At 38.8% G+C, this 24,424-nt stretch overlaps 1 protein-coding gene across 1 annotated transcript in view; it reads left to right on the forward strand.

Annotated features, from left to right (window-relative positions):
• Positions 1-24,424, forward strand: part of LOC124795173 (phytanoyl-CoA dioxygenase domain-containing protein 1 homolog) — a 63,417-nt gene that overhangs the window by 34,464 nt on the left and 4,529 nt on the right. Inside the window, exons 2-3 of the mRNA XM_047259070.1 lie at positions 11,179-11,322; positions 19,947-20,211. Of these exons, the coding sequence (XP_047115026.1) occupies positions 11,179-11,322; positions 19,947-20,211 (409 nt within the window). The remainder of the gene's footprint in view (positions 1-11,178; positions 11,323-19,946; positions 20,212-24,424) is intronic.

Below are 24,424 nucleotides of genomic sequence, written 5' to 3' on the forward strand. Positions count from 1 at the left end.
TGCAACAGACCTGGCGTTCGCCGTGCCTAGCTGACGTGACGTCACGAACAAGCGCCGAGGCCTTCCTTTGAGTTGGTGTTGGACGGATCCGCCAGTACGGTAGAAGAGGAGGTAGGGCTTATTGTCTTGTCAGTAGAGAATTTCTAACAGCAGAATGGGTCCAGTAAAAATGTTGTATCGTTTCCACCGACACTCGGAAAAGATAGTCTTTCCGTTATTTTATTTCTTAGTTGAGCATCTGTCCGTTTCTGTTTTGCCTTCCCTCACGTCCTGTGATTTACGGGCTCCAGCTGTGGACCCACGATCGGTGTCAGATTTTCTGGCAGCAGATTTTGTCAACCAGTGAATGGGCATCTTGGCTGGAATGTTTTCTACAGCCAGTCAGGTCGCAAACCAGTTCACGTGGGTTAATCCTCAGGAACGAAACTGTTTTAGTTCAAGTTTGTAATTTTTAAAGTTTCTAGCCATTTTTAAGATTCTCAGTTCCCATGATACTCTGTTCTCCGTAAATCGGCTGAAAAATTTAGAAATTTATGCACTGCTGTGCAAAACTTACAGGCGAGCTAAATACAACAAAAATGGTTCAAATGGCTCTAAGCACTATGGGACTTAACATCTGAGGTCGTCAGTCCACTAGACTTACAACTACCTAAACCTAACTAACCTAAGGACATTACACACATCGATGCCCGAGGTAGGATTCGAACCTGCGACCGTAGCAACAGTGCGGTTCCGGACTAAAGCGCCTAGAACCGTTCGGCCACATTGGCCGGCTAGATACAACAACATAACGTATCGGCAACTCGATGGAAATAACTGGAAGTGCTGAAGCATGTTGCCAGACGTCTCCCAGTCGTGCTGGGAGGTCAGCCTGGTTATAGCACCAAATGGGGCTGGCCCCGCATCACAGCGCAGTCGAGAGTACGGTAAAAGACACTGAGTGTCAATCAGCGAAAGCGGGGTGCACTGTCGCGGGATTCTTCATTACAACATGTTCTGGATACAACATCTGGGTGATTTCACATGGGGATGAATTATCGGGAAACTGGAAGAAGGACGAAGTGTGATATTTGTAGCCCAGGAGTTTGGTATTGCTCACAGCTTCGTTTCACATGCGAAGAGGTGGGCAGCCATAGTCAACTATAGAAGCAGAAGACCACTACACCGTGCAAAAGGCAAGAAGGGACACACATCGGACAGAGGGTGCAATTTGCAACCACATTTTAAAAAGACTGCAAGGCACAGAGTCTTACACTCAACAGCAATAAGGGAACTGCAATCGTCTCTTTGCTCGACTACCAATATGTGTTCCATTGACATCTGTACATCGGCGGCACTGTTTGCAATGTTGCCAAGATCGTAGGGACTGGATAAATGAGAAATGGAGCCACATGCTCTTCTCGGACGAGAGCAGATTCAGTCTCAGTAGTGACTCTGGCCATAAGCTCATATGGCGAGAGGTGGAATCATGTAATGCAGCCAGGAACAGTGTCAAACATAATCATTTTTGTAGTGCAGTTGTTATGATGTGGGGAGGCATAATGTTGCAGGGACGTATTGACTTCCAAATCTTTGACCACAATACACTCACCATCAATGTTATTGTAACACTGTACTCCTTCCCTATGTGCATCTTTTCAGTGGTGGATTCGGCCCTGATCTCAATGTTATGGATGACAATGTGCGACCACATCGAACAGCTTAGATGGAGGAGCTCTTGGAATGACAGGGTATTCGGCGAAGGTACTGGCCTCCCTGTTCCCCCAAGTAAATTCCCATCGAACATGCGTGGGATATGCTATGGAGATGTATTACAGCAAGTCCGCATACACCAATGACCATCCGACCGTGGTGGTAGAGGAATGGAGTGTCTTACCACAAGAACTCTTTACCAGTCTTGTGGCCACTGTGGAAGAACTTTGCAGAGGAAGCATTGCCATTTGTGGTGAACACACATCCTATTAAGAGCCATATCCCATCTTCTGTAATGTCCAGGGGACAAACGTAATCATGGTGACTTCAGAGTAATTGTTGTCCTCTTATCCTTGAATGAAAGTGTCATTTCTGTTCGTCTCATTGTGTATTTCATTGTTACCTTCTGTACCATATTACAGCAGTTCTTTCTTCAGGGTGTCCCAAAATAATGTATACACTCTTTAATGAAAGGGGTTAGAAATGCAATTTTAGTGGTGTTAGGTGTCTCATGGTCCGTCTTAAGGTGGTGAAGGTTCAAACTGGTGTCCGTCCATCGCAATACACCGTCAACAATGACTTACGACTGAGCGACATGCCAACTTTATTGTTTCCAACGGAATAGCATCACAGACTTGCTCAATTTGCTCTGTAAGATCATCCAGTGTGTGTGATCTCGCAGTGTAAACTGTGTTCTTGAGAATACCCCACAGAAAGAAGTCTAGAGGAGTTAAATCTGGAGATCGAGAGGGATACTCCATACTCCCTCTTCGTCCTATTCATCTGGCGGGGAATGCAAGATTGAGAAATGCCCTTACATCCAAGTGAAAGTGAGATGGCACCCCATCCTGTTGAAAATAACCATCTTCATTTCCAAACACAACACTAAGACCAGAAGTTATCATTTCCAACATTACCAAGTACGAGTCGCCTGTAACAGTGTTGTCAAAGAAGTACGACCCGATTAACACTCTAGAAGACAGACCGCACCAGACTGTTACTCCTGGTAGATTAATGTGCCTTTGCTCGGTTATGTATGGATTCTCCCTGGCCCAGTACACGCAATTATGGCGGTTAATTGGATGGCGCTGAGGTGGGGTGCTGTGGAAGTATACTGATGTCAGACGCTGTGTCAGTCAGGAAGTGGGTGTTGTCTAAAACGTCTGTGACAAAAATGCATCTACCTCCTATTGGGGTAGTCATGGTCAGAAGGCAACTTGTAACACAGTGGGCGAGTGCGTCTACTCCTGCCCACAGGCAGAATTTGGACAATTTTTGTGCCTTGTGCATCATATGTTCAGCGGTATCACCATGCAGCATCAGCATTGTCCAATTCAGCCATGGTTGTTAGTTGTGACAGCTGAACATTGATAGTGCTTGGATGGTTCAGCCATCATGCTGTAGCAATTGTGGTGAACCAATGTTGTGGTGTGGCGTGGTGGTTGTCCTAATACATGTGGGCATATATTCTTTTGGCTAATGTGATCTGTCTTCGGCTGGTTGCTGCTCATGGGCTATCAGCGATGTCTGGACCAGAGTTGGCAACTGTATGAACCAGGTAGCCCACAAAGTGTGAGCATTAATGACCTCTGTGTCAGTCAAGTACCGAAGGTAGCACCATAGTTTTGATGGAGTGCTATCATCAAGGCATGCATCGTACAGCACTTGAGACAGTTTTTGTTCCAGTGGGTGTGTGAGTTTTCTCTGAATTACTCGTTTCAGTGTCTCATGTGTATTGGAGGATGGTGGTGACAGGATGACATCACTTGCTAGTTTGGTGTGCTGACCTCAGTGACACAGCAGAGCGATGAATTTTTCTGAATTGTCTGTAATGTCTTGGCGTGCAAAAAATGTTCAGCTGTAGCAAACCATAACATCATGTCATCTGTGCAGAACGGCGGGAACTTATGTTTGGCCTTGTGAGGAGGCATGGTGTGCTGACACCTTACATGCGTGTCGCATGTTGTGGTATATAGTTGCTGTGCCGTCCGTCGGAAAGTGGCTGTGGTGTGATGCCAACATGGTGCCATGATTGTTTGTCAGTTGCTGCTGCTATGTCTTGATATGAAATGCCACCTAATGTGAGTCCGTGGAAGCTTGAAATGCAGGATAAGAACCATGGCTGACTGGTGAAATTATGCCGTTGAGGACGGCGCTAGTGGTAATGACCATCAGATGGATGCCGATTGACAATGTGAGAGTGGAAACCCATTATTGTTGTGGTTGTTGTTGTTGTTGTGCATCAGCAGTGTGGTGGTCAGTCAATGGTTTGTCCCTTGAAATTTTCTACACAGTGAGAACTCGCGTTAATGTATACATGGAGCACTGATGTATTGTTCCTTTTGTAAAAACTGTATTGTTGCAAATTGTCACTGTCAACACACAATATGCACTAGTAACTTGAGGTTGATCAAAATTTTCACTCTGTCACTAGCCAATGTTGCTTCATACATCCGCGATGCTCGCACCAGTGTATGTCGAATGTTTGGCGAGATGATGTTGTAGTAAGTGTCTCATGGACGCGGATGATCATGATCACGAACATCACTCACGTGTTCATGACTCGGGGTATCAGTGTGATGCACTTTCACATTCTAGATGATACAATAATGAATTATTACCAACCTGCATTCTGTACACACAGTTTTATTTCCACTTAGTAAACTACATAGTATCTGTTTGATATGAAAGGTAAAATAGTCCTTCATTCGGATCTCCGGGCGGTGACTACTCAGGAAGACGTCGTTATCAGGAGAAAGAAAAGTGGCGTTCTACGGATCAGAGACTGTCAGATCCCTTAATCGAGCAGGTAGGTTAGAAAATTTAAAAAGGGAAATGGATAGGTTAAAGTTAGATATAGTAGGAACTAGTGAAGTTCAGTGGCAAGAGGAACAAGACTTTTGGTCAGGCGAATACAGGGCTATAAATACAAAATCAAATAGGGGTAATGCAGGAGTTGGTTTTATAATGAATAAAAAAATAGGAGTGGGGTAAGCTACTACAAACAGCATAGTGAATGCCTTATTGTGGCCAAAATAGACATGAAGCCCATGTCTACTACAGTAGTACAAGTTTATATGCCAACTAGCTCTGCAAATGATGAAGAAATTGAAGAAATGTATGATGAAATAAAAGAAATTATTCAGATAGTGAAGGGAGACGAAAATTTAATAGTCATGGATGACTGGAATTCGGTAGTAGGAAAAGGGAGAGAACGAAACATAGTAGGTTAATATGGATTGGGGCTAAAAAATGAAAGAGGAAGACGCCTGGTAGAATTTTGCACAGAGCACAACTTAATCATAGCTAACACTTGGTTCAAGAATCATAAAAGAAGGTTGTATACACGGAAGAAGCCTGGAGATACTGATAGGTTTCAGATAGTTTATATAATGGTAAGACAGAGATTTAGGAACCAGGTTTTAAATTGTAAGACATTTCCAGGGGCAGATGTGGACTCTGACCACAATCTATTGGTTATGAACTGTAGATTAAAACTGAAGAAAATGCAAAAAGGTGGGAATTTAAGGAGATGGGACCTGGATAAACTGAAAGAACCAGAGGTTGTACAGAGTTTCAGGGAGAGCATAAGGGAACAATTGACAGGAATGGGGGAAAGAAATACAGTAGAAGAAGAATGGGTAGCTTTGAGAGATGAATTAGAGAAGTCAGCGGAGGATCAAGTACGTAAAAAGACGAGGGCTAGTAGAAATCCTTGGGTAACAGAAGATATATTGAATTTAATTGATGAAAGGAGAAAATATAAAAATGCAGCAAATGAAGTAGGCAAAAGGAATACAAATGTCTCAAAAATGAGATCAACAGGAAGTGCAAAATGGCTAAGCACGGATGGCTAGAGGACAAATGTAAGGATGTAGAGGGGTAAGATAGATACTGCCTACTGGAAAATTAAAGAGACCTTTGGAGATAAGACAACCACTTGCATGAACATCAAGAGCTCAGATGGAAACCCAGTTCTAAGCAAAGAAGGGAAAGCAGAAAGGTGGAAGGAGTATATAGAAGGTCTATACAAGGGCGATGTACTTGAGGACAATATTATGGAAATGGAAGAGGATGTAGATGAAGATGAAATGGGGGATACGATACTGCTTGAAGAGTTTGACAGAGCACTGAAAGACCTGAGTCGAAACAAGGCCCCCCGGAGTAGACAACATTCCACTGGAACTACTGACGGCCTTGGGAGAGCCAGTCCTGACAAAACTCTACCATCTAGTGAGTAAGATGTATGAAACAGGCGAAATACCCTCAGATTTCAAGAAGAATATAATAATTCCAATCCTAAAGAAAGCAGGTGTTGACAGATGTGAAAATTACCGAACTGCTGCAAAATACTAACGCAAATTCTTTACAGAAGAATGGAAAAACTAGTAGAAGCCAACCTCGGGGAAGATCAGTTTGGATTCCGTAGAAATGTTGGAACACGTGAGGTAATACTGACCCTACGACTCATCTTAGAAGCTAGATTAAGGAAGGGCAAACCTTTGTTTCTAGTATTTGTAGACTTAGAGAAAGCTTTTGACAATGTTGACAGGAATACTCTCTTTCAAATTCTGAAGTGGCAGGGGTAAAATACAATGAACAAAAGGCTATTTACAATATTTACAGAAACCAGATGGCAGTTATAAGAATTGAGGGACATGAAAGGGAAGCAGTGGTTGGGAAGGGAGTGAGACAGGGCTGTAGCCTATCCCCAATGTTATTCAATCTGTATATTCAAGCAGTGAAGGAAACCAAAGAAAAATTCAGAGGAGGTATTAAAATCCATGAAGAAGAAATAAAAACTTTGAGGTTCGCCGATGACATTGTAATTCTGTCAGAGACAGCAAAGGACTTGTAAGAGCAGTTGATCGGAATGGATAGTGTCTTGAAGGGGGGATATAGGATGAACATCAACAAAGACAAAACAAGGATAATGGAATGTAGTCGAATTAAGTCGGGTGATGCTGAGGGAATTAGATTAGGAAATGAGACACTTAAAGTAGTAAAGGAGTTCTGCTATTTGGGGGGCAAAATAACTGATGATGGTCGAAGTAGAGAGGATATCAAATGTAGACTGCCAATGGCAAGGAAAGCGTTTCTGAAGAAGAGAAATTTGTTAACATCGAGTATAGATTTAAGTGTCAGGAAGTCATTTCTGAAAGTATTTGTATGGAGTGTAGCCATGTATGGAAGTGAAACATGGACGATAAATAGTTTGGACAAGAAGAGAATAGAAGATTTGGAAATGTGGTGCTACAGAAGAATGCTGAAGATTAGATGGGTAGATCACATAACTAATGAGGAAGTATTGAATAGGATTGGGGAGAAGAGAAGTTCGCGGCACAACTTGACATGTTCTGAGGCATCAAGGGATCACCAATTTAGTATTGGAGGGCAGCGTGGAGGGTAAAAATCGTAGAGGGAGACCAAGAGATGAATACACTAAGCAGATTCAGAAGGATGTAGGTTGCTGTAGGTACTGGGAGATGAAGAGGCTTGCACAGGATAGAGTAGCATGGAGAGCTGCATCAAACCAGTCTCAGGACTGAAGACACCAACAACAACAACAACAACAGTGATATTATTGTTCAAAGTCCCCACAAGTCAATAGGGAGAGAAAATATGCTAAATAACCCAACACTCTTTTCTTTATGTCAGCATATGAGAGATATTTATAAGAGCAAAATATAATTGTGAGGGTCTGCTGATAAAAATAATACCTCCAAACTTTTTATGTGAACACTCTTAAAGTGTTTCTACATAAAACAAACTTCATTGACATTCTACATCTTTATTCTTCCTGTCTACAGATTTACTCGTCAACATAGTCCTCCTTGCAACAAACACATTTCTTGCATCAAGAGACGTTCTTTGATACCATTACTGTACAATGTTTGACCTTGTTGAGAGCCATAGCATTACCTCTGCTTGCACAGCCTCATCGCTATCAAAGTGAAGTCTTTGCAGGTGTTCATGTTTTGGAAACAGATGAAAATCAGATGGAGTCAAATAAGGCTTATGATCAATGACAGTGAACCCTGGGCATCAACTTGTTGCAGATGTCACAGCACTCACGTGTGGTCTGGAATTGTCATGCCGATGGACAGAGTGCTCCATGTATGGTTGAACTCTTTCAATTTGTGCTTTCAGTGTTCTGACGATCTCTTATGCACCAACATATGTTACACACCATCACATTACACGCTACAATTTGGAGCCCTCTAGTGGCAGACAGTTGCAGTATGCGTCCGCAAAGCAGTATAGGCGACTCAGTAATATTCATGATATATAATAGCAATAGGAAAATGTTGTCTGTGATACTTGATGATTTTGGCCTCATTCGACTTATCATTGAGGGAACTAAGAAAACTGATGATACAAAGACATGCCTGGCAAACCTAAGACCTAACACAATCAAATTTTTTTCTGCAGCACATCTGTTGTGAAACTCAGATCCCATTTCACCATTTGGTTCAGCTTCTAGTGAGTTCCAATTTTAGTCAAATGAAAAGCAAAAATGGGAACAGTTAAAGTATATGGCTTGTATATGATGATAACAACAGTGTCCTCAAGAATGTGAAATAATTTTGACACTGATTTCTATAACTGTTTTTGAAGTCATTTACCCAATAGCGCAGCCCCCTACAACAATTATTTCAGGAGGCTGCATACATTATATGGGCTATAGAGATATTATTCTTGCATATTATGCTAAGACCCTGTAAAAAGTCCCAAACTAAAGATTGTTTCCAATAACTCAACAAATGATCTAACTGTCTATTAAAAGTAACTGGAACCTATCAGGCTATATTGTTAGAAAGCTCCAAAATATAAATAACTTAGCTGCTGTGTTATGTTATGTGATAAACAGCTTTAGTGCAAAAAATGACAGATACTGTAGTAATTTCTCCAGTATTCATAATGGCAATCTTAAAATTACCTATCTGAAATCGTAAACATTTTTTATGATGGTTTCACCTCAGTTGGCAAAACTGTCCGCAACAAATAACAATCTGCATTACAGTTTTGAGGGAAACACAGTGCATGCTATTACTTCGCACAAATTAAAAGGTCTCTGCCCCCCCCTCCTCCTCCTTCTGTTTCTCTCCCTGTATCTTAATCTCCTTCTCCTGCATCTATCTCCTTCTTTACTATGTCTAGATCTAAAGACACTGGAAAATGTACTTGTATGGAATAAATGAACAAAAACAATTGTTATATAAATTAAGAAAGTAATCTCACGTAGCTGATAAGTACATAAACAAGACATCGCTAAGCTTTTGGGCGATGTACTTCACAACTACTGGATAGCCCCCCCCCCTTCCCCCACATTCTCTCTCTCTCTATCTCTATCTCTATCTCTATCTCCATCTCCATCTTTGTCTCCCTCCCTCCTGACTGCATTGTAATGCTATTGCAACACCATCACAATGTGACGTGGCAGAAAACTGTAATACTTCCTGCTTTTAGGCACATCCAAAATTATTAGATCGATAACAAACACTACTCATATAACAGAGGGGACGAAATATGCACAAAACAACTCAATAAAATTCTCTCTTATAGTCTCCTATTGCGACAAAAGAATCACTCAATGTTTCCTTTCTGTTGCCTTTGAGAACATATTGTCCCTATCAATAGAAAACTGGCTTGCAAAACATTCAAATGGACTAGTGAAAAAGCTTAAGACAGCTTCTACTTTCAGAGAACCCTATAAACAGGTAGTAACAACTTGTAATGCGGTCTGTAGCCTTTTCAAGACTCAAACTGTAGTGTTCAATACACAAAAATACACAGACAATGATTTTCTGAGTCTTCAACAAGACTGTAAAAGTTATTATGGACAAATAAACCATTATTATTATTATTTTCGATTATTCCCATTTAAGAGAGCATTTGAACTTGAATTCCTGTATGATGATTGTTTATGTTTTTTCTGAGTCCAAATTTTCTTCATGTGTTCACTGTGTTGTTTCTTTCGCTCCGCTGTCCATTTGCATCCTGGTCTCTTCTGTGTTGTGGTGTCAAATTTATGTTTTTTGATGATGTTCCTGAATTCAGTTCTATTTTCTGCATCATTTACTGTTATGTGTGCTTGTCTGAGGTCCTCTTCAACTTCTTTTATCCATTTTGTTTTTCCCCTGCTTGAGTTGATGACTTTAAGAATTCACTTTGAAATTCTGTTTTCATTCATCCTGTGGATATGTCTGTAGAACTGCAAATAAACCATTATTATTATTATTATTATTATTATTATTATTAAGAAACACTATCAATGATAGAGAAATAAACAACAAAAGAGGAAATTTTATAGGTAGACACTTCTAAACCAGGAAGCTCTTGTCACAGTGATTGCTCCAAGTCATTTGTTGTAACGATTTTTTTTAAGCAGCCATAAAAAAGTCTCAGTCCCAACCCTGTTAAAAACCTGTGTAATGCTGATACTTAAATAATTTTCTTGGAAGAAATACACGTAACTACACTATGGTTTTTCCTTCTCCTGAGAGCTATGGAGGTTCCCCTTGCCCCCAGGCCTGGCATTGCTAAGATTATGAAGATGCAAGAAACAAAAAGAAAATTTTGCTGTGGAGGTGGCACCAGCTACAAGAAATAAGAAATCTATTCCACAACATAAAACCATACACTCATAGACTCTTTTAAAATTAAGGTTAACTCTTCAAAGACAAAGAACACTAAGATTGACTGGGTGTCACATGACTTTAAATTTGTTCATTCTATCATAGGAAGTATTTACAACATGGAATGTTTATTTATTTTCGTTTACTCCATCTTATTGTGTAATTCATTCTCCATTGTCACCTATTTAATAAAATTAACTACTATCTGGACCAGACAGTAAAATCTGGATAACCATTCTTCTGCATTTGCAGTGTCTTCAGTGTTAGAGACTCAAAGCTGAAATCATTCTTGATTTCATGTGTTGACCAACACCTCCAAGCCATGACATCTAAAAACAAGCAGCTCACAGCAGATGGACACACTAAACTTGTCATTCCTTCTTGCAGATTTGCTGTGCCCATGTACCTTACATCACCTGCACATAATAATAAACCATTTGTCTGACAGTATGTTGTCTGAAACTTAACTACTAATAAAACTGTTTATTAAAGGTTACAAACGTCTTTCATAATTTAGAAGGACCAAGGGCATAACCTACAATTTAGACTTTATGCCAATACTCTCATTTCTGTGGTATAAAAAAAATGCATTTTATTTACCTTTTCTATAAAATGTGTTAAATTTTGTTTTTTTACAAACACATATATGCACACAGGCTTGCACATACGCCCACGCATGCACGCGCATGTGCATGCGCGAACGTGCACGCGCACGCGCGCGTGCGTGCACAGTTAAATGTAACACATACCACATCAAAATGTTTATAATTTATATTATCACTCAAACATGCAAACTAACAAGCTATTAATTAAATTTTTTAAACACACATCTGCATGCAATTTGCAGTTATTACAAGATGGATATGTCATCCTGGATGATTTCTTGTCTGATGCTGAAGTGAAGGAACTCAAAACTGCGGGAGAAGAGCTTACTGATGATTTACCAGAGGAATCTTCTCGAACAGTTTTCAGTACAACACAACCCAAGCAGGTTAGCAGGTACTTTTGTTTTTCGTATTGTCTTACACTTTTTGTTATGCAATTGAGAGTATGATTTACTGTGTATCCAACATTATTAATATTTAACTTTGAAAACTTGTGTTAAGTCTAGCGTAAACATGGCTATTACAAATGCCATTTCAAATACAGAAAAATCTTTAAACAGTCACTTTCTCACAATCATCTAAATGTTTCAGAGGATTATATCTTCATATTAAGGTACATTTATGTAAAAATTATTTTTAAATGACTTGCTCTTAATCCAGTTGATGATGAAGATGTATTCACCTGAACTGGATAGCAGAAATATAAAATGACAAGTTAAAAATGTTGTCTGATTTCAGTTGAGTTTACATCTAGTTTAAAGGATGGAAATGGGTAATGCAGCAGAATGCAAATTTCAAGTTCAAATAACATTTAGTGTGGTTCCAGAATACAAGTGGATACCTTCCAAAGGAAGATTGAGGTTTTTGGCAAAATCTTTCAGAACAGTCACTTTTAAGTGGTAATGAATGACAATGAAATCTGCTGCAAAAAAAAAAAAAAAAAAAAAAAAAAGAAAGAAAAAAAAAAAAAAAAAAATGGCTCTGAGCACTGTGGGACTTAACTGCTGTGGTCATCAGTCCCCTAGAACTTAGAACTACTTAAACCTGACTAACCTAAGGACATCACACACATCCATGCCCGAGGCAGGATTCGAACCTGCGACCGTAGCGATCACGCGGTTCCAGACTGTAGCTCCTAGAACTACACGGCCACTCCGGCCGGCTGCAAACTGCAGGGCATTAATAATGAACTGCAGGTGTTCAAGATAGAAGCTAAAAACTAAAAACTGATACAGTGCATGAGGAAATGAGAGGGGAAAAATTGTAAAAATTATGAAGGACTTGGATGATGAAACTTGGCCAAAAAATATTAACTCCCAAAGTAGCCCAAGTGTACATAAAGAAAAGGTAACCAAAATAGAAACAGAGAAGGAAGCTGGAAAGAATAAAAGGAGAGGTAACAAAATTATCTGGCAATTGTTAGAGAAAATCACATTTTGGAGACCATATCTATTTATTTAGTTTTCAAATTTATATTTCTTTCTGTATGTAGTCATCAAATGATGGCTTTTACAAACATCATATTTTTACAAAGATATAGTACATATCATATTTGAATACAAAGGTTTAATACATCAAATATGTGACTAAAAAGATTAACATATAATGTACACATAATTATTTCAGTGAATATAGACATTTATTTACAAGAGAAAATTTTAATATTGTTTTAAATGGATCTCCAGTATATGCTCTTACTGATTCTGGCAATTCATTGAGCCACTGATACATAGACTGCACTCTGTTACATTTAATTATGTTCTTTGTCTGTAATAACTGTTCTTATTTCTTGTATTGTGATTATGTACATTGTAGCATATGACTGTGTTGTCCTGATGGCTTATATAAACAAAGATGATGTGACTTACCAAACGAAAGCGCTGGCAGGTTAATAGACACACAAACAAACACAAACATACACACAAAATTTCAAGCTTTAGCAACCAACGGTTGCTTCATCAGGAAAGAGGGAAGGGGAGGGAAAGACGAAAGGATATGGGTTTTAAGGGAGAGGGTAAGGCGTCATTCCACTCCCAGGAGCGGAAAGACTTACCTTAGGGGGAAAAAAGGACAGGTATACACTCACGCACACACACACACACACACACACACACACACACACATATCCATCCGAGATACACAGACACAAGCAGACATTTGTAAAGGCAAAGAGTTTGGGCAGAGATGTCAGTTGAGGCGGAAGTACAGAGGCAAAGATGTTGTTGAAAGACAGGTGAGGTATGAGCGGCGGCAACTTGAAATTAGCGGAGGTTGAGGCCTGGCGGATAACAAGAAGAGAGGATATACTGAAGGGCAAGTTCCCAAGTTCCCTCTCCTCTCTTCTCGTGAGATATTTATTCTTGATAAGGGCATCACAACAGGACACACACACACACACACACACACACACACACACACACACAATGAGTGTAGTGAGATATTTATTCTTGATAAGGGCATCACAATAGGTCTCTCTTATCCCAAATTACATATCAGCCAGTACTGTAGCACCAGTATTCTCTTCAACTGCACATCAGCAGCACAACCACACAGCTTAATTCCATAACTTATAAACATAGAACACTGTTTGTAGTGTTTCATTACACACAATTTTAGATAGTTGGCTAAGCAAATACAATGCACTGCTTATTTTCCTGCACACATAGTTAACATGATTTTCCCACTGAAGATTGCAATCAAAGTGCAGATAGTCTTCATTGTCTCTAAACAAAATTCCACAAATAGCTCCTTCAAATCTGTGGCACAAGTTGCCTGATGGGAACTACAGTAACTGTCATTTTATAATATTTGCTTTTAGGCCTTGGTTATTAAAATATTTAGTCACCTTATGCATCTTATGTGTTAAAAATACATTAAATACTCCTCATTATCACCATACAACAGTAGAGAGGTGACAAACATCGTCAGCATAAGCATCTTGGGGGACACCGGCATTGACACAACAGATTCCAAACAACCTGATAGATGAAACAAGTATTCAGATCTTTTCTGTTCTGCAGCGTGGTCTGTTAAATAGTACAGGATGCTGTCAATTTTGACAGCATGCCAGAGACCATTCATGTTTGTTGACAGGTTTTTTGTGGTCATAGTAGCACTTAAGATACTGGAAACTGCCTGGCAGATTCAGACAGTGCATTGGACTGAGACTCGAGCCCATAACATTGCCTTGTCAACCATCTGTGCCAAACTGTAGACCTTAAGGTCAAAATTAATTTCTTTATGTATGCCATCATAGCCGAATGATTAGCGTCACTGCCTCCTGTGCAAAAGGACCCAGGTTCGAGTCCTCTGCAGACTTTTTTGGGGAATGGAGGTCTGGAACAGGTTCCACTCAGCCTCATGAGGCCAGATGAGGTGATGCTTGAACAAGGAACCAACAATGTCACCAGGATTCATCTAGTGACAATAACAGCTGGAGGACTAACAACCTGCTGAGCACATGTCCCATGATCAAAGATCACTCCTCATACTGTCTTGTACACATCAGTTGGCCAGTCAGAACAGGTCCAAGGTCTGTGTTTTATGAATAAAAAAAATCATGATTAAATGTCAATGACTTTAACAGAAGTAGATTTTGACAGATCTCCAGAATCTTGTGCCTTCACCACCATATCAGTAAGAGGGCTTGACTACAAACAATCTGCATGCTCGATGCTGACAATGGCATTGAATATAACAATGAGGGCTTCTGTGCTCATTTTATATGTCAAATCATTTAGACACTTCCTCCTAATATCTCGGTTTTCAAATTACAGAGACATGAGCTGACCCTCCAAGATAATCACCATCCATCCAGTCTAAACTTAAACTTGTGTCTTCTCCTTTTCATTTTCACATTTATCTTCTGCAGCATTCCTCTCCTCACAAGGCCTTGCTGTACTCTCGTTCAGGTTCTAGATCAACCCAAATGTCCACCCCCTTCCCCTTCTTCACATAATCAACCAGTGACACTGAGTGATCGAAGAAAGCTTTGTGAATACCATCTTAATTAGGTCAAGTCTAGTAAATCAATGTGCTGCTCATAACATTCATGATAGTGATAGTAGAAAAACCTCAATGTTAACATTTCAGCTGCCACAACTTACAGTATTCAGGTTAGTTATGTTCATTGCAATAAGTTCCTGATTTTGTGTGTATGTTATACTGAACAGTTCAAAATTTAATGTCAACTATCAACAATAAAAAAATTTATGGGGTTCAATGGCCTGTTGTAAGTCTTCCAATTGGACGCCATTTCAGCAACTTGCATATCCCTAACTGACCCCATAATCCTACTGGGAAAAGGGATTGACAGATTAATGTGAAATCTGAACTACATGCCATTCCTGGTGAATCGTAACATCATTGAGAGGTGAAGGATAGGTTGAAGGCAGAGTAAAAAATTTCTGTGGTTTCTCTGGAATTCAATTCCATAACCTCTGTTTCCAGATGCATGCTTTACCACTAGACCCCTAAATTATGATTTAATTGTTCTTAATCACTCAGGTTGTAGCCATCTTGCTTGATTCTTTTGTTTGTGTGATCTTTGTACATTGAAGATTCCTGGTCAGATGATACCATATATATGTATTTGTCTCACAATTCTTTCACGTAAAATATTTGTCTTTTATTATGAATACCAGAGACTGCACAAACACATAATTTAATTTCAAAAATCTCTTTATTTAGACCTGATAGTGAAAATACAAATGCTAGGAAAAATTACTCATGAACAAAAGTTCAAATGAAATAGGGATAAGTGAATTGGCCTCTTACTGGCTTCAAAGTCTTGACAACATATCTGAAAAGTGAAAAAAATTTCAAGCCTTCCCACTGATTGTTCCTTCACCTAGATCGGTGAGTAAAGCAGAAGAGTACGTGCATAAGCAATTTGAATATCATATTGTCTCTTTCTTGACACAGGATCTTGAGTGATTTTTGTGCTACTTCTTTACTGGTATCAAAATGGAGGATGACAGAGAGAAGATCAAAATACTAAATTCCATTTTCCAAAACTGTTGCACTGAGGAAGACCACAAAGCAGTCCCTCATTTCAACTGCCACATAAGCACCAAACTGTCAGATATTGAGATACATGAGCATGTGGTAGAAAATCATCTAAAAACACCCAAGAGAGGAAAGGCAACTGGATCTGATGGGGTTTTATATGACTCTTGAGGTGTTCCATTGCACTTTGATTTAACACAGTTTTTGTATTCTTGACCATGAACTTTTGAAAGATTATGCTGTATTTCTTCCCCAATTGTATTATTATTGTAATTAAGAAGCTCAGAATCACAGTTATAACTTCTTTTAAAGAACAAACCATGACATATCATGAGTAGAATATTCTAATTCTTTTAAAGGACATCCAACATCCATTTGGGTTAATAAACTGTATATTGATAACAAACATGTCTGTATTGAACTTACCACATCAGTCATCTCTGTGAATCACAACAACCCAACACAGCTTATCAACACATAATGAACATTAATAAAAGATTTCATTTGTCTCTTTACATCATGTAATAACCACAGTCCAAAATATTTATATATCATCTCAGCACTTCTGTGCCTCGTCAACAGATGTAGATGATCCTTGGAAACTATATTTCCATACCCAACCAACTATTTCCTCTTGCAAAGCTGCTGCAGTTGCCATCCCATCCTGAAGATATACATCATCCCTCGGCATGACTCACCACATGCAGAGAAAATAACAATTCTGCATGATCTGTGCTCTTACGTATGGTACCTTATTTTATTGGAAAGGCTACCTGTAAAGATGACACATTGAGTTGCAGACAGAGACAACAAAATGTCTCTTATGATTAAGCTTTGTATTCATGTGTATGAGTCATCAGTATGAAGATGTAGGAATACATTTTGCTCCTCTGTGGTGGTTTGTATCACCACACTCTACATAGAGTTTGAAAGAACTTACTCCTACCGCTAGTCTGTCATATATCAGTGGAGGACTGAAGGAACCTTAGTGACTGAAGAAAATTACAGATCATTCTTCTTTTCAAGAAGTCATCAAACAAATACACACACTTACGCAACCTATTCCACTGATGTCAATCTATTGTAGAGTTTTGTGCTCATATACACGGTGATTCAAAAAGAATATCACAACTTTAGGAATTTAAAACTCTGCAACGACAAAAGGCAGAGCTAAGCACTATCTGTCGGCGAATTAAGGGAGCTATAAAGTTTCATTTAGTTGTACATTTGTTCACTTGAGGCACTGTTGACTAGGCGTCAGCGTCAGTTGATGCTAAGATGGCGACAGCTCAACAGAAAGCTTTTTGTGTCATTGAGTACGGCAGAAGTGAATCGACGACAGTTGTTCAGCGTGCATTTCGAACGAAGTATGGTGTTAAACCTCCTGATAGGTGGTGTATTAAACGTTGGTATAAACAGTTTACAGAGAATGGGTGTTTGTGCAAAGGGAAAAGTTCTGGACAGCCGAGAACGAGTGATGAAAATGTAGCACGCATCCAGCAAGCATTTGTTCGCAGCCCAGGAAAATCGACTCGCAGAGCTGCAAATTCCACAATCAACTGTATGGAGAGTCCTACGAAAAAGGTTAGTTATGAAACCTTATCCCAAGGCGATGGATCGGCTGCCAGGCAGCCCGTGACAGAGCACTTCATCACTGGCCTCCAAGAAGCCCTGATCTTACCCCCTGCGATTTTTTCTTATGGGGGTACGTTAAGGATATGGTGTTTCGGCCACCTCTCCTAGCCACCATTGATGATTTGAAACGAGAAATAACAGCAGCTATCCAAACTGTTACGCCTGATATGCTACAGAGTGTGTGGAACGAGTTGGAGTATCGGGTTGATATTGCTCGAGTGTCTGGAGGGGGCCATATTGAACATCTCTGAACTTGTTTTTGAGTGAAAAAAAACCTTTTTAAATACTCTTTGTAATGATGTATAACAGAAGGTTATATTATGTTTCTTTCATTAAATACACATTTTTAAAGTTGTGGTATTCTTTTTGAATCACCCTGTATTATGACCTTTCAGGAGACAAAAATCTGCTAAGTAGGAACAATTGGCTTCCACAAGCAATGGTTTTGTGAAACCCACCTCACTCTCTCCATTCTCAAAATACAGAAAGCAGTCAATACCAGCACCCAGGTTAATATATTCCTTGACTTTCAGAAAGTGTTTGATACAATTCTGAAATGTCATCTAATGAACAAAATATGAGTGTAAGGAACATCGCACCAGCTCTGTGACTGGATTTAAGAGTTGCCTGCTAAAAGAACACAGTATGTAATTTTAACCAAGAGAAATTTTCAGACATAAAAGTAGCTTCTGGCTTGCCACAGGAGAGTGTTACAGGACTATTACAGTTGACAAAATATAAAAATTATCTAGTGAATAATGTCATAAGCTCCACGAGGCTGTTTTGCAGATGATGTTGTATATAAAAAAAAGTTGCAATGTTAGAAAACTGGAGTGAAAGGCAGGAAGATCTGCTGCAGATCAACACTTGCTGCCAGATGTAAAGTACTCTGCAAAAATAGTTTAATTACATGATTGCTAAACAATTACTGGAGATAGTCACATATTCCATATTCACTAGAATTACAAATGATTTACAAGAAGTAAAGAATCACACAGTCCAAGAGTAGTCTTCGTCCAAGGCAGTAGTTGTCATCACAGGGCCACTGGCGTAATATGCAGATCATATGGAGAACAAACAAGAACTGCCTTTCCTACTTTTATCAGGCAGCTTGGCCATGGGATCCCACCAGGTGATGCAGCTATTGCCTTGAGGATGTGGCTTCTATTGAGTGTTTGTCTTGAGGTAACCACCTGCAGCTCGCAGCGCCATAAGTGGTGTGGAAGGCAAGGTGGTGGTGGTGGTTAGTGTTATCGTCCCGTCGACAACAAGGTCGTTAGAGACGGAGCGCAAGCTCGGGTTAGGGAAGGATTGGGAAGGAAATCGGCAGTGCCCTTTCAAAGGAACCATCCCAGCATTTCCCTGAAACGATTTAGGGAAATCATGGAAAACCTAAATCAGGATGGCCGGAGACGGGATGTGGAAGGCAAGTGTGGATCCAATATGCACTGTTGTAATAACTTCCTCTTGCTGTCAGAGTTATCACATAAGAATGATTTAAAGTGGAGTAACCACATGAAACTAATTGTGGGAAAGGTGAGAGTCACTGGACAAATCCTCAAGAAGAGTAGTCTGGCCATGGAAGAGATTGCTTACAAAAATCTACCAATTACTGAGTATTGCTTTTCAGTCTATGACCACTACCATATAGGATTGATGGAGCAACAAGAAAAGATCCAAGAGGAGTGTTGCCACAGATTCATTTGGTAAGCATGAAAGCATCACAGAGATGCTCATCAAACTTCAATGGTAGGTGCTACAAGAGAGACAACGTGGATCACAAAGAAGTTTACTGTCAAAATTCTGAGATAGTATGTTTCTAAAAGAGTTGGGAAGAATCAATCAATATACTGCTTTCTCCTATACATATCTTGCAAAAAGATTACGAAGGCAAAATTAGAGAGATATGAGCTCACTTAGAAGACTACCAACAATTGTAATTTCTATACACCTTTCAAGATGGGAACAGAAAAGGGGAGGGAAGTGGTACATGGGGTATCCCCACCACATACTGTACGGTGACATGTAGATGTAGAAAGTTTTAACATATTTCCCAATCTCTCCCATCCTCACTGTTTCTGTTGAGGGAGTCTCAGGTACCAGGGGCTGCAGTTTGACTCCCATCTGTGGGTGATAAAGGAGCTTTTGCCATCTGTCAAGATAGTAAGACAACTTCTAATTGTATTTCTCTAGTTCCAAATAATAGATCAAATGCTTACTGTAATTCTTCACACAAATATGAACATCAAAATGGCAAACAGCTGAAAGCTGTGTAAAAGTGTGTTATTTAATATATGTTCTAAACACTTAAGGAATTACATATTCTAAAATTAACTATAGAATCAAAGTATTTGTTTATCTGTTTCAGAATAAAGATAAGTACTTCCTAGAAAGTTCAGATAAAGTGAGTTATTTCTTTGAAAATGGGGCTGTTGATGAGTCTGGAAAACTGCTAGTGGATGCAAAAGTCTCCCTGAATAAAGTTGGACATGCTCTCCATTTACTGCATCCAACATTTGAGAAGTACACTTTCAGCAATAAAGTGAAAGAAACATGTTGGCAGCTAGGTTTCTCAGAACCTGTTATTGTGCAAAGTATGTACATTTATAAGAACCCTGGTGTTGGTAGTGAAGGTGAGTTGAAAAAAAAGAATTTAAATATTGTTTAAATTCAGTAAATTTGAAAAATCAGAAATGATTTCAAATGTTTATCTCCTCAGCTGTACACCATAAAAGCAATTTCAGCATTCCTCCATTTCCAGCAATCTAATGAGAAATCACTGAACAAAAGTTCTCACTCACTAACAAATTTTAAAAATATACAAATTGATTAACAGCTCCATGCAAACTAATGAATCAACAGACTTTATTTCACAAACTATCAAACTCCTGCAGTTGAACATTCTTGATTGGAGATTGGTTATCAGTAACAGCCAACAAATCTTTGTAGATTTGTAAAGAGATGTATGAAATGATCAAGTCTATGAAATATGAAAGAAAAATGAAGTGAAAATAGTTACAAGGACACCAAAAGATGGTAGAAAATCCTGACATACACTGAACAAAGGGCAATGATAAAATGAGAGGAAAAATTAGCAAGAGGTGCTTTGCATTCGAGACTAACCTTCATATGAGAAATCTTGTGGTAGTAGGATAACAGGAAAAGGGCATGAAAAGAGAAGGGTGGGGAATTCAAAATGAAGCACATAACAACAGGTAGTTTGAATAAGTAAATTTTCAACCCATATTTTGCAGAAAACAACTCTGTTGAGGAAATAATCCACACACAAAATACCTAAATACATTGGTACTCATACTGGTAACTGGCATGCTCACAACTACATTAACATTTACATCTCACAAGACTGTCATATGTACTTGTGTAGTACAGTCACGTGTGACAGTTGCGTTTGCATGCATGTTGCGTGCGTGCGTGTGTGTGTGTGTGTGTGTGTGTGTGTGTGTGTGTGTGTGTGTGTATTGTTGACAAAGGCTATTGGCCGAAAGATTGAAGTGTGAAAATCTTTTTGTTGTGCCTATCTGCCACTCAGCATCTCCACTATATGGTGAGTGGCAACTTTCCTTCTCATAATATTGTCATATGTACTTCTGTATTTTTATTGTTGTAGTGCCATGTGTGCCTAGTGAAAATACTATAAAGTTTTTACAGTGTATACAGTGTACCATCTACTGCATTCTCATTGCGAAATTTGTTTCCCTATACCAGCAAATGAAAGCCTTCTTACTATGGCAATGCTTTTGCACTGTGAAGACTGTAAAGCAAGCATTTAATATGAAGAGGTAAAGTACTTAATACGGAAATAGGGAGGCCTTTGTGGGAGATTATTTTACATAACAGTAAAATCATGTAGATCATGTGTGTTTCTCATACAGAGTAACAGCACTAAAGAAGCAGCTTGACTGCTATCACAGCAAATAAGAAAATACAAACCCTTTGTAAATAGCTGTTAAGCAAATGAATTTCGTTTTCATCAGCTGTGAGACTGTTCAAGAGATGAATCTGATGGCTTAGAAAGTTTCACATATATATAAAAAGCTGCAATAGATTTCAAGATCATATAAAATATCCTTTAAAAGTGTTCTATTTACAGAAGTTCAAAATAGGGAACTTATAATTTTAATCTGGGTGTGATCAAACAATTCACGTCACATAATATACAAGTGCAGATGGTTTTAAAAATGTAACTTCAGTAGGAAGCAGTTAAGTGAAGTTATTTTTGTGAGAATTGAGCAATACAGTCGGAAAGAAAGAGAAAAGAAAGATTGGAAAGTGAACAGAGGAAAGAACAATACTTAAAAAGTTAAGAGTGAGACTGATGTAAGGTGTACATGTGATATGACGCACAACATTGAGAGACTGCACTCATTTCTTCCCTTTTAAATTATATGAAATTAGTTGATTTTCTTTTCTCTTGCAGTGCCACAGCTAAGTTCTTAAGTCCACACTAGAAAGAGTTTGTTTTCTACAAGTCTGGAAATAGTAAATACACAACAAAATATGATAAATGACATTAATGGAGCAAAATTATGATCAGTTGTTTTAAAACATTCAACACTTCTTGTGGCAGTATTTCAAAATTTTCTCATTTACTTTTTGGTTAACTTTAGGCACGGCTTTCTTCACTTCTTTGCATATCGCCTGCTCCAAATATTCACCTGACTTTTGCTATGTAAGTTTGGTGAATAATTCTCTTATGTTAGAGTACTGGAGCACAGTTTATCAACAATTTGACATAAAAATATATTATCTGTGTGTAACAAGGGATGATAAAATAGGCTGGACTAAAACAGAATTCCTAATCTACAAGCATTACTTTCACTCTTCAAAGGCAGGTAAAACTATAAAGGAAATATCAGATATGCCATATATCACAAAATAATAATTAAGGTTAACAAGCACAAATGTTATACAACTAGATTCAAAGGTTCAAATTTAAAAAATACAAGTTAATTCTGTGAAACAGGAAAGAATCACTTGTTCAGCAACAACTATAACAGCACGAGCCAGAGCTACACTAAAAATAGCAGTGGACAGTTCCCATTGTCGATTTCATTTGTTACCAGCATACTGACTCTCTCATTTTTGACAGTTAAAATCAGCTTTTCCTGCCCTTCTAAAACTTTCCTTTGTCTTTGTATGTTTTTTATGTCACTTGTCTGTTATTAAGTTTCTGTTGGGAGAAACACATAAAAAATAACAATGTTTCTAGCCTTCAGAGGCATCAAGAGGAGTAGTAGGTCAAAGATCTCATTAGAGTAAAAAACATCTGCTAACTCTAATTCAGATATGATGGAATGCGGGAATAGAAAAACAAACAAAGAACAATTATTGTAGAAAAAGAAATATAATGGCAAGAGGAAGCAATAACACAGTTGTTGTTGCCTTCTGTCTGACATACTGATTTCACGCAACACCCCAGGATATTCTACACAGTGCAATCTTTTTCATACCTGCAACACTGCTGTAAATATTCCAGACTACATCCACATGAGCATACTTACTGTATTGTGTATCATTCAGATTTTACTTCTGTATGAGACTGCACTACACACAAATACTTTTACAAAACACTTAAATTCATATTACATGTGAAAACAGTTCTCTTTTTTAGAACTGCTTTTCATGCTACAGCCACAGTCTACATTTAAAAATTTTTCTGCTTCAACCATCATCAGTTATTTTGCTACGACAATAGCAAAACTCGAAGGAGAGCTTCTGTGAAGTTTGGAAGGTAGAAAATGAGGGACTGGTGGAAGAAAAGCTGTGAGGACAGCTACAAACCTGTCTCACTCAATTTTCAACTGCTGTCATGCTTGGGTAGGTCAGTCAGCAGCACACTCGATTGCAAAAGGCAAAGGTCTCGAGTTCAAATCTCATTCTGGTGCACAGTTTTTATCTGCCAGGTAGTTTCATATCAGTGGATGCTCTTCTGCGGAGTGAAGATTTCATTCTTGAATAGCAAACTTCATCTACTGTTAGTGTCTCATTTTATAACATAATTTCCTCAGTATCATGTGATTTAAGATGATTACAGCATCTTACTTTGCATTTACTTTTGCTGTCTTTTCAGTGCACTGTACATTTGGTCCAACTGATCTTCAAACTCCTTGGCCTTCCCTGACAGAATTATGAATTCATCTGCTAACTTCTAAGTTTTTATTTCTTGTTCCTGTGATTAAGTTCCCTTTACAAATTTCTTTTCAGTTCCCTTTACTGCTTGCTGAATGTACAGACTGAATAACATGGAGGGTTAGGCTACAAACCTGTCTCACTCAATTTTCAACTGTTGTCTCTCTCTCATGTTTTTTGACTCATATTACTGCAGTCTGGTTTCTGTTAAAGTTGAAGACAGTCTTTTGACAACAGTACTACTACTTTCAGAAATTCAGAGAGTGTGTTCCAGTCAATGCATGCAATTAAAGTACAAAAAAAATCAGAATAACTAGGTATCCATGGGAAACATATCTCCTTCAACACCAAATTCATCAACATCTATATGACTATCCTTTCCTAGTGTTTCCTCTGTCATAACTACTTAATCTACATATGCATAAAAATCCCCCTACCCTCAACCAACATAGCACCTGCTTAAAAGCAGTTCTGAAATGAGATTACCTCTCCCCATTATATTGCCCACATAACTCACTGTCGCCTTCCACCACCCTCCTAACCTTCAAAACATCCTTGTACAGCCCTATAACATTCCAGAGCAGTGTATCTACCTCAAGTTCCTAATACTGCAACTGTTCCCGTCGTATGAGCTGTGACACACACCTGCACACCTGCCTACTACTACCTACTTCAACCATACCACAATTGAAAACA

This window comes from Schistocerca piceifrons, chromosome 4 (assembly GCF_021461385.2).
Source record: "Schistocerca piceifrons isolate TAMUIC-IGC-003096 chromosome 4, iqSchPice1.1, whole genome shotgun sequence".
In the NCBI taxonomy this organism is placed as follows: Eukaryota; Metazoa; Arthropoda; class Insecta; order Orthoptera; family Acrididae; genus Schistocerca; species Schistocerca piceifrons.